Source organism: Hippocampus zosterae, chromosome 18 (genome assembly GCF_025434085.1).
Source record: "Hippocampus zosterae strain Florida chromosome 18, ASM2543408v3, whole genome shotgun sequence".
Classification (NCBI taxonomy): domain Eukaryota; kingdom Metazoa; phylum Chordata; class Actinopteri; order Syngnathiformes; family Syngnathidae; genus Hippocampus; species Hippocampus zosterae.
The window spans coordinates 14,726,845-14,742,064 of record NC_067468.1 but is presented as its reverse complement, the minus strand read 5'-3'; the positions used below and the strand labels follow the sequence as shown (position 1 = coordinate 14,742,064).

At 46.9% G+C, this 15,220-nt stretch overlaps 1 protein-coding gene across 6 annotated transcripts in view; it reads left to right on the top strand.

Annotated features, from left to right (window-relative positions):
- rgs3a (regulator of G protein signaling 3a) overlaps positions 1 to 15,220 on the top strand; it is a 72,896-nt gene that overhangs the window by 56,207 nt on the left and 1,469 nt on the right. For 4 of the 6 annotated variants that reach the window (XM_052050450.1, XM_052050445.1, XM_052050446.1 and 1 more), the window contains 4 exons: positions 3,059 to 3,129; positions 12,398 to 12,499; positions 13,877 to 13,938; positions 15,041 to 15,207. In XM_052050450.1, the coding sequence (XP_051906410.1) occupies positions 3,059 to 3,129; positions 12,398 to 12,499; positions 13,877 to 13,938; positions 15,041 to 15,207 (402 nt within the window). Of the gene's footprint in view, positions 1 to 3,058; positions 3,130 to 7,110; positions 7,281 to 11,891; positions 12,245 to 12,397; positions 12,500 to 13,876; positions 13,939 to 15,040; positions 15,208 to 15,220 lie in introns of those variants that run through there. The other 2 variants (XM_052050448.1, XM_052050449.1) reach the window with 2 other exon arrangements.

The following is a 15,220-nucleotide window of genomic DNA, read 5'->3' as shown; positions in this document are numbered from 1 at the left end:
TGCTTCACTCGTCAGTGTTTGTGCAGTTGGGGGTTAAGGGGGGGGGGTTGCACTGGGGCAAGAGTGGGACATTAACAAAAGGACAGAGAACACTGGTTCGTTCGTTTAGTGCTTCACGATATTTTTTGTGGCATCCTCTTTTTTTTAATTGTTTGTTTTTTGTTCCTTTTTTTTTGAGTCGTGGCTTGGAGTTTGAAGCGGATTACGTGGGACAGGAGGAGTGAACTAATCTCTTTTCATCAATGGATGCTACAGCTTTGTGTTTGCTTTCAAAACTTAGCTTGTAGCAGACGTGTGCACATTTTCAGCATGACGTCTCTGATCCACTGGAGAAAGGACACTTTGATCCTCTCCTCTTTCATCTAGAACTGCTTCAGACAACAAAGTGTATGCAGAAAATTGGTGAAGATTGAACGACTGTCTGTGTCCTATGTGTTGTCTTGTGTTATTTTTGTTATTTTGACTTCAAAATGGCGCAGCGAGAGTGGCTGCCTTTCCAGCAGCTCCTTTATTTTGTTGTTCTACTTCTTACTTTCATAACTTTGCTGCTGTGAATTGGGAATTTCTCCATTGTGAGACTAATAAAGGTTTTCTTATCTTATCTTTATATGCTAACACTGGTAGGTAATGCTAATCCATGCTAACACTGCGGCTTTGTGTAGCTTTTGGCTTTGACGCATGTGTGCTTTCGGGTAGTAAGTACACTGTGGGGTTAATGAACGTGACCGTTGGATTTCCCATTCCCGTTATTGCCAATGGCACCACGATTTCGTAATTGGACGTGTCTGGTTGTTATCAGACGGTGAGGAAAAGTAGTGGTTCCCCCGGTGGAGGTCAGCCGGGTAACCCGTCGATGGCCTCACCATGGAGTCGCAATGCGGCAACATAATATTGCGTGTTTTCGGATATGAGAGAGAGGATAAGGTGATGACCACTGACACATTCCTGTGTGCTTTTATGCGCGTTTGGATCCCATCCAGCTGGAGCATAGCGCTACGGTGTCAAAAGAGCATCGCGTCTCAACACGCAGGCAGCCAGTGGAACACGCGCTGACCTGACTCGACGGGCACTCTCCCTCTCCCCTCTTGTTCTGATCGCCATTCCCCGTTTTCCTGATCCCACATTAGAAGCTGTCTAGTCTCTCTGCAAATGATTGAGCAAATTCTTAATCCCGTGGGGGTTCATATGAGATACCGAAAGACTCGGTGGCCTGCCGCCAGGGGCCTTCCAAGCCTCATCTGCAAGCGAAAACACTATCAGGAGCACAGACCGACGTATACAACTTGAATGAAGTGGTAATCACAAAAAAAATTTTCCCCAATTTCTTTTGTCTTCATTTCATTGTCATGTTGACCTTTCAGCTCCGTGGGTTTATTCTGATTTTTTCATTCATTCATCTTCCAAGCCGCTTGATCCTCACTAGGGTCGCGGGGGGTGCTGGAGTCTATCCCAGCTGTCTTCGGGCAGTAGGCGGGGGACACCCTGAATCGGTTGCCAGCCAATCACAGAGCACACAGAGACGAACAACCATTCACACTCACACTCACATCTAGGGACAATTTGGAGTGTTCAATCAGCCTGCAATGCACATTTTTGGAATGTGGGAGGAAACCGGAACACCCGGAGAAAACCCACGCAGGCCCGGGGGAAGAACATGCAAACTCCATACAGGGAGGCCGCAGCTGGAATCGAATCCGGTACCTCTGCACTGTGAAGCCGACGTGCTAACCACTAGACTACCGGGCCGCCTATTCTGATTTTATTGTTTGTTTGTTTTTTTTGTCCACCAGATTTCAAGTTCGATGTGAAAACAAGGGTCCATTAAATTTAACCAACCACTGGAATCTCTTGTTTTTTTAAAAATTGTACTGGTAAAATGAATTTTGCCGTACAATGAGCTACTATTCCTGGCCAGGCATAAATTTTGCAGCATGCTCAGTTGTTTCAGCAGGTTAGTGTGAACAGAGATTATTTCCAAAACTGTCTTTTCTCACCATTCAATGAGATGCCGCGAGCAGTTGTCGGCAGAAAATCCAGTCCAGATCTTTTGAGAGAAGGTTCTTGGTCTGGCTGGGCCATTCGATGGGCTCGTAAACTTAAAAGGCAGCTGTAAAAAGTTAGGAGCTTCCCCCTTAATGGAGAACAACAGCTGTTGGAGTCGAGCTGCAGCCGTGTCTTAGGAGGGAATCCTACCAAATATCCTGACACCGGACAACCAATATAAACGACATACGAGAAGCTGATTTGAGAACTGTTACACCAACCGTGGCCAATCAATCAAATTCTTTGGAATTACAGTTTAGGACCATAAAACCAAGTTTCCCAAAATGACCACTTTGTGAGCTTCAGCCCTGTCATCTTCCACCTAAACTCAAATAACTCGAGGTGTGAGCATGCAGGGGGCCCGCTTCCGACAATCATGCGGGACTATTGCCTAAAATAACCAAGGAGGGGAGATTCCCGAAACATGTCCAAAGAAACGCACAATAACGCACACAATGTGTTGCACCAGCTGCGGCCGGGGGGGCTCCCATTCAAGTTCCTGTAATACAATGGCTCATTATGTCGAAGCCACCCGGCACTCGCATACAATGGGGCAGTTTCAGGCCATCAGATTAGCAGCGACTGACCCCCTTCCCCACCCTGGAGCGACTTCCTCTTTCCTTCCAAACCAATCGAAATGCAGGCTAGGCGTCAAATGTAACGTGAAACCAGGAGGGATGGCGTGGGGGTCGGGAGGGTGTTGGTGGTGGGGTTCTTGGCACAACACTTCAAACCTCAGGCTCAGGGAGGGGAGGGGTACCGCAGTATCAACAACCCACTCTCCCACACAAATCGTCCCAGTCTCGACTTGCACTGTTTGCAAACACCAGCTGCCACATGCGGGCCGCACCAAGACTCGTACCGGGACTTTTCCGACTTTGGGACATCCATCCATTCCGGGATCGTATCGATGGAATGATCATTCAATTTTAACAACGTGTTACTGGTCCGAGGCTGTCTTTCCCGGGGGGTTTCTCGGATGATGCAGTGTGTGCTCTCCTTCCTCTCCCCCCAGCTCAGCTCCGGATCCTCCTGCAGCTGTGAGGTCGGCCCCGACGGCACCAAGAAGAAAAAGTCCAAGAACCTGTAAGTGATCCCGCGGCTTCTCGGCTGGTGCATGTTCGCTCCTGCCTTTTGTGCTCTCCTTTGATTCACGCAGTCGTCGGCAAGCATGTTAGACGTCTGCAAAGGCCTCACCAAATCTGGATTTTGTTCAACACCGTTATCGCCAACATGTGAATTTTCCATTGCCAACAACAACAAAAAAATCACTTCAATGTCCGACATGGCCTTGAATTGATTACGAGCAAGTGTGAATGGGACATTGAGTGGGAACTGTCAGATATGTAAATCTCGATACTACCCATGGCTTCATCGACTAAATCCCGGATCTCTACTATTATCAAGATCTGCAATGGACAAGGTTCATTCCGTGTCCCGCCAAAAACCTCAGCTATGTGAGCCCAAGCCAACTCTATCAAGACCCGCAATAGAAAGTGCTATTTTATTCCTCGTGCCACAATTTCACAAAGATATTTAGAAAGTCGGATATGTGTACCACGACGGTACATATTAAATTAGTGAAGAAGAAATTCTGGATCTGTCCCTTTATCTTAAACTGAATTGAATCCGTCTGATATTCGAAACGACAGCTGTCGAGGTCATATGAAGTAAAACGGAAATCCTGAATTCAGACAAGAACCTTGCTACGATTGAAAAGTTTCTTCTTTACAAATCCATTTACAGTCAGCTATTTGAACCACTACACAACAAATGACAGATCATCAACTCAAGTGAGAGAGAAATTCGGCATCCTTTTGTCGGAAGCTGAAACAAATTTGTTTTGTTCTGTCCGGTCACTGAAGTGGACATTAGAAAGTGTGAACCACCTGGCCCATATCTCCACTTAAATCAGGATCTAAAGCGTAATTGAATAGTTCCTTCCAATTTGCCAATTAATGGCCTGGGGTGCAAATGACAGCGTTTTCAATTTTGGTGGAAGCTCTTGTGTTGTCAAATGAATTTCTGTTTGCACGGATGCGAGTGGATAAACTCGGATTTTCCCCATGTGGTCATTCCTCAGAAAAAATATAGATTTTGATTATTCCTCAAAATATAGTCAGTGGAGCATGGTCAAGGATAAGGCTGGTAAAGGCTCTCGTCATGGATTTAATGAAGCGCTAAACGATGGGTGAAGACTGTGTGTGTGTGTGTGTGTGTGTGTGTGTGAGTGTGTGTGTGTGTGTATGCGTGTGCGCGTGTTGACGCCTCAGTAATTCATCAGCTGTTGAATGAACCTTTTCACACCCCACTTCATCAAGACCAAGGCACTTTTACACTCAGTCAGGGCAATAAAAGCTGCTCCGAGTGGCAGCTTTGTAGCTTCATGTGCTCTCCTGCTTGTCCATAAACCTCTTAGATTAAGTGATTAAGATTCCACAACCGGCGGCCCGGTAGTCCAGTGGTTAGCACGTGGGCTTCACAGTGCAGAGGTACCGGGTTCGATTCCAGCTCCGGCCTCCCTGTGTGGAGTTTGCATGTTCTCCCCGGGCCTGCGTGGGTTTTCTCCGGGTGCTCCGGTTTCCTCCCGCATTCCAAAAACATGCGTGGCAGGCTGATTGAACACTCTAAATTGTCCCTAGGTGTGAGTGTGAGTGCGAATGGTTGTTCGTGTCTGTGTGCCCTGCGATTGGCTGGCAACCGATTCAGGGTGTCCCCCGCCTACTGCCCGAAGACGGCTGGGATAGGCTCCAGCACCCCCCGCGACCCTAGTGAGGATCAAGCGGCTTGGAAGATGAATGAATGAATGAATGAATGAATGAATGAATGAATGAATGAATGATTCCACAACCACCCCCCTCGCCACCTCACCCAGCCACAACCACCACCACCACCTTAAAGTGGTGGAAGCAGTTCTTTTTAGGGGTTTGAGATGAACACATTTTGTGATTTGAGGGTCTGGCAACAACGAATCGTGATTAGCATTAGCGCTCATGTGAGCATCAATAGTGTGTTTGAAACTGAAATGTTTCAAACACTTCACGTCATTTTTTTCCCAATCGCTAAAGACAAAACTATTCCATTCCAGTATTCCCTTTTCAGATATTTTTATCCTTATCCTGTTTCTGCATGCTTGTTCATATTATTTAAAGAATTAGCGTCATTGAGCGTACTCTTTCAGCATGCTTGTTAATATCATTTGGAGAATTGAAATCCTCCAGATGTGCGCAATCCGCATCGTGTTCAGAAATAGAAGCAGGAACGTGTATCGGTGCTGAGGCACGTGTGCATGGGGCAGGGATGCTTGTCTGATTCATTTACGGCTTTGAGAGGCCGGTTACATGTGACAGTACATTACATAGTGATGGTGATCATAAGCCCGACTCCCCGCGGGCGCTTGCGTATGTCGTCCATCGCTCATCCCTTATTTCCGGGATAAAGCTGTCTATTGTGAAGGGCTTTGATCTTTCATGCAAAGTATTTCAAGACAAAAGGAGGAGGAGACATCCGCCGGTGTTGTTCTCCTTGTGTTTCTATTCAAAAGCCCTCGCTGATGTGGTTAGGCTTTCACGTGCCTCTCATTTGCCAATTAAGAGACACAAGTGCAAAGACTTGATCTGGATAAATGTCATCATCGCTACTAGCCGACGTGAAATGCATTTTCTTTGTCCGTGTACTGTGACCTGGAAATGCCACTTGAGCCAATTTGCAGCATAATCACTGCCTGCAAAAGTTGACCCAACTATATCAATATTTTTTTTGTTATTTAAAGATGGACACCTCAAATGAAATGAATTTCGTCCGTCAATGTAATTGTCACTAAGGCGGCCAAATACCGACGAATATCTCGGTTGGTCAATGACGGTCGCCTGTTTTTTCTGACAAGAGGCAGAAACACGCCCCGCTTGTTGTGTTTTTCATGGAGGGGTTCTGTTCGGTTTTACAGTTTTTGACAGTATAGTTTTTGATATACGTCTGTTCTGCTTTGGTCCTGATGCCGGGTCATTTTGATTTTTCGATGTCTTATCAGCCCCTGGCGGCCCGGTAGTCCAGTGGTTAGCACGTCGGCTTCACAGTGCAGAGGTACCGGGTTCGATTCCAGCTCCGGCTTCCCTGAGTGGAGTTTGCATGTTCTCCCCGGGCTTTGGGTTTTCTCCGGGTGCTCCGGTTTCCTCCCACATTCCAAAAACATGCATGGCAGGCTGATTGAACACTCTAAATTGTCCCTAGGTGTGAGTGTGAGTGGTTGCTCGTCTCTGTGTGCCCTGCGATTGGCTGGCAACCGACTCAGGGTGTCCCCCGCCTACTGCCCGGAGACAGCTGGGATAGGCTCCAGCACCCCCCGTGACCCTAGTGAGGATCAAGCGGTTAGGAAGATGAATGAATGAATGAATTATCAGCCCCTATGGGTCCATTCGTTTTCTATACCACAGATTTTTTATTATTTTTTGGAGTCCTTGATGAGTTGCAGTCTCTCCCAGATGCCGGCATTGAAACTACCGATGTGAATATCGGATCATAGCATGCGCTACCACATCTTCCAGTCAAAGTCATCTGAAGCTTGTCGTCTGTCTCTCATTAGGATGCAACCGGCCTCTACCAAGCCGCATCGGTTTTGTCAGTCGGCTCGGCTAACACCGCAGTCGGTTGGTTGTCTTGATTGGTAGGTCTGTGGATCTCGTAGCAAGATCGGTCCCGGCTCTCCATCATAACGTAATGGATGTGGTATGTTGGGTTTGATGTTCACACCTTGACGGTGACAGCGTGAGGGCCACCATGATGGAGTTCCGTAAGCGCGGTCTCCTGCTGCTTAAACCAGTTCCCTTGGCTGGCCAAAGCTTGAACAATCGTATCCGTGTCTACCTGATCCATGGTCAGATTATTCTGTTTAGTCTTAGGAATAATCTGAGCTCCAGCTCCTTCGTTCTTAAAAAAAACCAACAACAACAAAACAAATGTGTTGTTAGTGTCTGACATACGCTGAGCAAAGCCATCCAGGCTCAGTGGAAGGAATCTACCCACTCTAAACACACAGAGGCGATTGAGTAGCGTGAGTGTCCGCCTCCTGACTCCGGCCGCTATAAAGGCTCCTGCTGGAGCCTCCGGTGGCTGAGAGGAATGTGATTGCCAAATAACCCCGCACACCCTTAAGACGCACGCTTACATGCCGTCACGCCAAACGAGACTTTGCCCATGTTTCGTATGACGGTCGATTTCTCGGAGAAGTACCTGGAACGGTAAGAACGAGGAATGCGTTTGTGTGTGTGTGTTTAAGCATGTTGCAGGAATTCTAAGCTTGGCTAAGAAGCTACGTGACCCCCACAGTGGATCTCATTTGACCGTCTCGGGGAGAGGGAGAATTCACCAGTGAGGCCTTCCCGGCTATTTTGTACAGAAAGCTGCTTTGACTTCGAACTGGAGACCTTTTATTAATATCATCATAGCAACCTGGATTTTAAGAATAGGACATGCACATGGTATGTGTGAGTGTGCGTGTGCCCCGGAGGAGGCTCGGAAAATAGAGCGCTTCCTTTTAGGTGCCAATCGAGGGAAAGATCGCGCGACACGTGGCTGCGTTGGGATATTTATGGATACAATTAAGGACAATTCCCCTTTTCACCGTTCTTCTAGGAATATTGCGGTGGCCTTCTTTCCGCCGTGATTAGATTTCCATGCGGACAAATACGCTTTCCGCAGTGCCTCTTGACTGCTTTTCGGCAGCGTACGGCAAAGAACGGGACAATCGAGTGTCGCTAAGCCACGACGCTGGCGCAAACAAACATGGACACGATTTGAGTGCAGGTTGCATGACGGCGATCTTGGAACAGCTGGAAAGTTTTGACTCTGGTTGGCTTCGTGCTGTGAATACACATTCCAGGCTAGTAGTTAGCGCTGAGAATCAGCAATTCGTCCTTTTGGAACCAAGGTGAGCAGAATTTGATGACCAACCCCCACCCTCAACGATCCGTTCTGTGAATAGTTGCCGCTCACAAGGTACTACGACAAACATTTGATCGGAATCAGTATCGCCCCTGCGTGGGTTTTCTCCGGGTGCTCCGGTTTCCTCCCACATTCCAAAAACATGCATCTTCCCGGTCCTGCGTGGGTTTTCTCCGGGTGCTCCGGTTTCCTCCCACATTCCAAAAACATGCATGGCAGGCTGATTGGACGCTCTAAATTGTCCCTAGGTGTGAGTGTGAGTGCGAATGGTTGTTCGTTTCTGTGTGCCCTGCGATTGGCTGGCAACCGATTCAGGGTGTCCCCCGCCTACTGCCCGAAGACGGCTGGGATAGGCTCCCCCGCGACCCTAGTGAGGATCAAGCGGCTTGGAAGATGAATGAATGAATGAATTAATTAATTAATAGTTCAGGCTAACGTCGTATCATCATTTGATTTAGGGGAGGAGAGTCAAGGTCATTGGCGGAGATGGACGTTTTTGTGTGTGGTGTTGGTCATTTCAATTCCATGGTTTGTACTTTACCTTGATGTTCTTTCCCCAACCATTTGCAAACTGAGAAGCAAAATTTCCCCATCATCAAACTCCAAGTGTTCGGCATTAGCCGCTTCCGCTCTACTTTGAGTCGTGTATTTTTGTCGCGGTATTTGGACAAGCTGCGATGAAAGTGAAAACAGATGTGTAGGCCATCTTTGTTGTCAATGCCCACGCTAAAGGCTGCGATTGTCTTCTGTTTCTTCGCATGGATGGCAAAACGGCAAGAGTGTGGTTTTGAAAAACGTCCGCTTTGTACTGCTGTTGTCCCGTCAACAAATAGGCGAAGGGACGGAAAGTTTCAAGCTGGTTTGAATTCGCCGCAGCGTCGTGTAAACAAAAGCACTCCGGCTTTTGTCATTTTTGACTTCACCGCCGTGCTACAGCGTCATCGACGACGAGCCTCTCCCGGGGAGTGCGGCCTACTTTGCACTCCGCCATTAGCGCAAACCAATGTGAGTCAAGCAATTAGGGAATACAAAGCCGTCAGATCATTGCGCAAGCCCGCTCAGACCCTCAAGCCAACGGTCCTGCGTCACGACACGGACGGGCGTTTGGAAAATACGATGGGCCAGCGGGGGTTGAAATGTCAGGATGTGCTAATGTGATCATTGCCAACAAGCCATGTTCCCAGCCGTAAAACAGATTAAGCTAATTGCATGGGTGTTGTTTGAAATCAGATGACGATGCAGCTATTTTAGGCCACTCGGCTGGAGAGATGACGACAAAAAAAAAAAAAACTGAAACGCTTGAATGCGAGGATATGTTAAAATGGGGACTTGAGGAAACGGCCATTAGTGTATTGAGACTAGACACTAAAAGCTCTTGAACAAGTACTCATTAGCTGTGCTGATTTGAGTTTGGATCATCACATGTGTCATTGCAGGTTGCAGTTGAACTTTTCTATGTACGGAAGGTTTTACAATACAGGGATCAATTCAAGCATGCGCTAAAAAATGAAGTTCTGCTTATTTGTTTAGCTCCAGAACTTTACGTTTGACCGTTCCGTTCAGCTTAAAATAGTGGATAGTTGCAGGTTATGTGGTGAAGCTCTTTTGTATCATTGACACTTTTTGAGTTTGGATGTGCAAAAAGTGTGAATCTAGGAGTCGAATAATTACCCGATTGAGTAGTAGTGTGGATTCTGAGTTTTTCTGCGTTTGGAAAAATAGTAGGATGCATTGACCACTTTGATGCCATGGGCCCCAAACGGCCCATTTTTGGAACACTAAAATCTTTCAAATCTTAAGTGAGGCATAAAAATACCAATAATAAGGCCAAATTTGGATTATTTTGTTCCCCCCCCCACCCCCATCCCCCTTCTGATCAAAGTCAACAATGACCCGATTCTCTGACGTCTCCGAAAGATTATTTTGAGTGATTATCCAATGCAGTGGGGGGGGGGGGGGGGGGTGCGAAGTGTTTTTCCTCCTTCCTCTCAGATCTGACGAGGAAACGGTCCGGTTGACAGGATTAAGCCTGTTCAATATTCCATCCATCCGTCCATTATCTGAACCGTTTAATCCTCACAAGGGTCGCGGGCGTGCTGGAGCCTATCCAAGCTGACTCAGTAGGCGGGGTACGCTTTGAACTGGTTGTCCGCCATTTGCAGGGCTCACATTGACAAACAACCATCCACGCTCACACTTCGGGACAATTTTGAGTAATCCATTTACCTGCAAAGCGTGTTTTTGGGAATGTGGGAGGACCCGGAGAAAACCCACGCGAGCACGGGGGAAACGTGCAAACGGCACACAGTGGGGGGGCCAATGGATGGATGGATGGATGGATGGATGGATGGATGGAAGCTGCATAGTAGTGGGTAATAAAAATGAAATTGTGCAATATCTGTTGACAGCCACACGGTGGCAGGACAAAGGCACACTGGATTCGCTCCAAAGTCATGACATCAAACATCCCACATAAAGCGGATCATAATTGTAAAGTAAAACGCATCTTCTCTTAAGACTAAAATAAGAAGTCTGCTCTTTGTTGGGCCAGCACAATATTTTTAACGCACCGTAGAGATAGAGTTAGAGCGAATTACAGTGCAAAAAAATAAAAATGAGCCTGCTCTTGTGTTATGAGTTAGTTTGACAGCAAGAGATTTTATTATTGGTGGAAGAGAAAATGCCTCAGGCTGACAAGTGCGAGTTGTTCACATCGGAGTGCCCGCTGGTTTCCACAAAAGAGAGAGAAACGGCCCCAGCCTGCATTTCGCATCGTTCATGCGGCACCATGAGAATCTTTTCCATCAGCCGATGAGTCATTGCGGTGTGTGAGTGTGTGTACGTGCATGCGACATTAGGAGAGGCAGGAGAGAGAATTGATTATGAAATTGGTTTCAAAGGCTTGTGTTGTTTTCCCCTCAGAATGAAGAATATTAATTTAAATCCAATGCACTTGCATGTTCATATCATGAACCCATGGGGCACGTTCACTCCCTTGAATTAATCAACAAATATGCTTGTTATCTGACCACGATTCTTATTCATGGTTCCGCTCACTCACACGTTTACAGTCGGTGTCGTCAGATGAAATGAATGTACACGTACATGCAGAAGATCATCTCGGTTGACGTCATTCGCGACATGCAGTATTTCGTGCGATGTAAGGAAAAAAAAAAAAAACCTTTCTGCCTTTCTGTCGCCAACTACTGGCCTGGCATGCGCATTACATGGTTTTTGCATTTCTGTTTGAAAATTGATTGGCGTGTTGTGATTGTGAAACTTAAAAAAAAAACGATTTCTGCACTAAATCAGACAATTCCCTTGACTCTTGCATTGGTTATTGACAGACCACGTTAGATCAAAGAACATGTCTTGAAGTGGTAATCTGTAACCTGTACACGGGCCTGTTTCCTGTTCTGCCTAAATCGGTATCCCACACATGCAGATAACGTCGGCTGTTATCACACCTGATTACCATTCAGACTCATCACAATGTGGATGTGCATTTCTGAAGCCCAAACATCTATTTGTGGCATCTTAATTTTTATTTCCCATCCACCCAACCACTAAACCCGATGGGGGTTTTAGGTCGGTGGTAGAAGGACAGCTGGCAGCCGAGCGTCCGCGCTGCACTATTAGCAGACCTCCCAACTCACAGTGGAAATCAAAAGCAGGGACTCAGGAAATGGGTGTTGAGTGAGGTCACATCCCAATTACGGCGCATGTGCTTCAGGTTGGGAAAAGCCAGGACATGTACCGTGGGATTAGGAGAATGTGCACATTTCCGTCGGAGGCCTCTGGGAGCGTTATACCTTGTGATGAGCTCTCTCTCTCTCTCTCTCTCTCTCTCTCTCTCTCTCTCTCTATGACGGGGGTGTGCGTTATGGAGGGGGTTGGAGGAAGTTGAATCAGGCCTGATGGGCGGTCAGGAGCACTTTTGAGATGCAGCGGATGAATTTTGGGGGTCGCCGAGGCCTTGGCCCTGGGGGTCAACTCCCTCTCAGCATCCCCTCCGGGCACAGAGAAGAATGGCACCATCAAAGCAAAGGAGTGAGGCTTGAGTCTCTCTCCTCCTCCTCCGACACTTTGGCTCAGTTCCTGCCGAGGAACCTGCCAGGGGCACATCGACGGTGGAGAGTTTTTCTTTTTTCGGGGGGGGGTTAGATAAACCATTGACATGAGAGACTAACTGCAAGTGACAACACGCCTTTTCGGAATATCCTGTTTTACCATCCCTGCGCAACTGCCCGAAGACTACCATGTATGCGCGCCTTTATTTTAGCTTCGTCTTCTCCCGCTGTGTGTGTGTGTGTCTCTTAGATTTTGCATCGATTGGATTTTACAACACTGGATTGGGACTCGGACCCGGGTTTTGGGAAATCTTCTGATTCTTCTTATGATCTTCTCCAAACAGGGCCAAAGATATGAAGAACCGCTTGGCTTTCCTACGGCGGAGGAACGAATCTCCGGGAAGCAACCCAGCCGGAAAGTTGGACAAAACCATGAAGTCAGTCAAGTAAGTGGCCTTTTCCTGTCTATGCGTGTGGGCGGTGTGAGCCACCTTTCCGGGTCTGGACTTGACTGCTGATGACCTGCCGGTGGTCTCATATCTATCTATCTATCTATCTATCTATCTATCTATCTATCTATCTATCTATCTATCTATCTATCTATCTATCTATCTATCTATCTATCTATCTATCTATCTATCTATCTATCTATCTATCTATCTATCTATCTATCTATCTATCTATCTATCTATCTATCTATCTATCTATCTATCTATCTATCTATCTATCTATCTATCTATCTATCTATCTATCTATCTATCTATCTATCTATCTATCTATCTATCTATCTATCTATCTATCTATCTATCTATCTATCTATCTATCTATCTATCTATCTATCTATCTATCTATCTATCTATCTATCTATCTATCTATCTATCTATCTATCTATCTATCTATCTATCTCTCTATCATTAAAATATTAATTTCAATTCAAACATTTAATAGATTTGAACCCTATTCAGGATTTTTCCTCACCTCGTGTTGCATACTAGGCAAATCATTTCCTGAATTTTAATCTTGAGTCCTAAGAAATCGTTCCGTCTCTCCAACTGGGTGTCTGGCACGCCGTTTAAACTCTCATCAGTTTTCCAAACTCAAAACCCATCATTTTTCCTTCAAAATGACATTCTTGTCTTCTTTGTTCCAAAGTCTTAAAACGTTGCATCGCATTGTGTCCGACCAGTTATAATAAGGTAGTTTGTGTCTTTATTGTACATAAACCCTCCAGAATGTCAGTCCTGTTTTACAAAGCCATTAACTTCTCGGCGAGGTCGTTCACGTTAAAGCAATATTTCACATTGTTCCAGACACAAGTAGCATGCAAATAACTGGTCATTACAGAGACCGAGTGTCTGCTGGGTTCGCAAGATAAGACGCGCAACCACCTCATGCAGTAAAAGAGAGTATGAAACGCAGTGTTCCTTTGGCGGAGGTTGCAAGATAGAGAGTCTCTCTGAGGGTGGGAGGGCGCTCAAACCAAAACATTCCTCCATTGGCTATTGGAAGCCCCTCCCATCCTGCCTCCCTGACTTCCATTCATTAGGATTATAAAAAGCTCCCCCCCCGGCGGAGTCAAGCAGAATACACTCATGGCTCTCTCTGCTCTCGCCACTCACATACTTGAAACCAGCGTGCGAGAGCATTAAGGCACGGACTGCAGTGACAAGGAAGGAAGGAAGGGAGGAAGCAAGGAAGGAAGCGAGGAAGGAAGCGGCATTTGAGCTCACTTGTGTGGCACAGTGTTTCTGGCGAATGGGTCACACCATGAGAAATCTAGCAGAGATGGGCTTACTCAAGAACCGCTCTGCCTTCATCTGCAGGCCCACCCCGGAGGATGCGCTCAAATGGGGGGACTCGCTCGACAAGCTGCTGGCGCACAAATGTAAGTGTCTTGAATTTCTTTCTCTCGGGTTCTTCGTGTATGCGGTTGGGCGTGAGGACATGGAGTACACTCGGGGTGGACGGAGGGGACTAGGGGGGGGGGGTGTCAGAAGCATGCATCATCAACACAAACACATGGTCTTTGGCCACCAAGTTAATCCCTGACGCCCCCCCCCCCTAAGAAACACACAACGACTCCTGCTGATCAAAGCTTGACTAGCTGACGTAAATCCATTGCTACATCTGTTCCTCATCCCGCATGTAAATTCCTCTCTTCCGCGGAGTGAGGTAAGACTCCAAGCCCGCCTCGCGCTCGTGCTTATCAAGCCTTCTCGGATCCATGGGAACGGAAAGGTGCAGACGGGGGGGGGGGGGGCAGATTGGGCTTCCTGACATTCTCTCTCGGAGATGCAGCCTTCCTCAAATCATTAACTCGGCTCTGAAAAGTCCGCCAGCTGCAATCGGGTTGTTGTAAAATGTGCGTGTTTTTGTATGAGGTCGCTCGTGCGGGACAAGGTCAAATCAAAAATTTTTTTTTTTTTGGTCTGGGGGTGGGGTCAGTGCAAATACTGAGTACGATCCTACTTTTTGGGGGTCAGGGGTTTTAATATTAAAAAGTGGTCAAACTGATCTGCAGGACTGAGAACCAGGTCCTGACTTTCCAGCTTTTGGTGTTTTATTGTAGTTGTTGGATTGCATAAAATCCGCAATCTGCGAGTCCCCCTTCCGTAGTTTATAAGGTGTCATTTTTCGGCCAGGTCCACACAAGCGCCATATTTTCTTACTTTAGGCATTTTAGTATAAAGCATGGAGTTGTACAAAGTGGTAGTAAGGAGGGTGGGGTGGGGGTGTCCAAGTCTCACTTTAACGGATTGAGTACAAATATTCACCCTTCTGCAAGTATTAGGTCTGTAATTTTGGAAGACTGCTTTCTTTGTTGTCGATTTATTCCAAGCACATGACTGCAAACGGCAGAGCTATATTTGGGCTCCGAGGAGCGTTGTCATGGCGCCCCCCCACCCCCAACTCAACGCTCCCTTTTGTGTATAGTCCACATCATCGTCGTCATCGTTTCTCCCTCCCTTCGCTCTGCTCTCCTTCAGATGGTCTGGCAGCCTTCAGAGCGTTCTTGCGCACTGAGTTCAGCGAGGAGAATCTGGAATTTTGGCTGGCCTGCGAGGAATACAAGAAGATGAAATCGCAATCTAAGATGGCCTCCAAAGCGAAGAAGATCTTTGCGGAATACATCGCCATCCAGTCTTGCAAAGAGGTGAGGAAAAAGA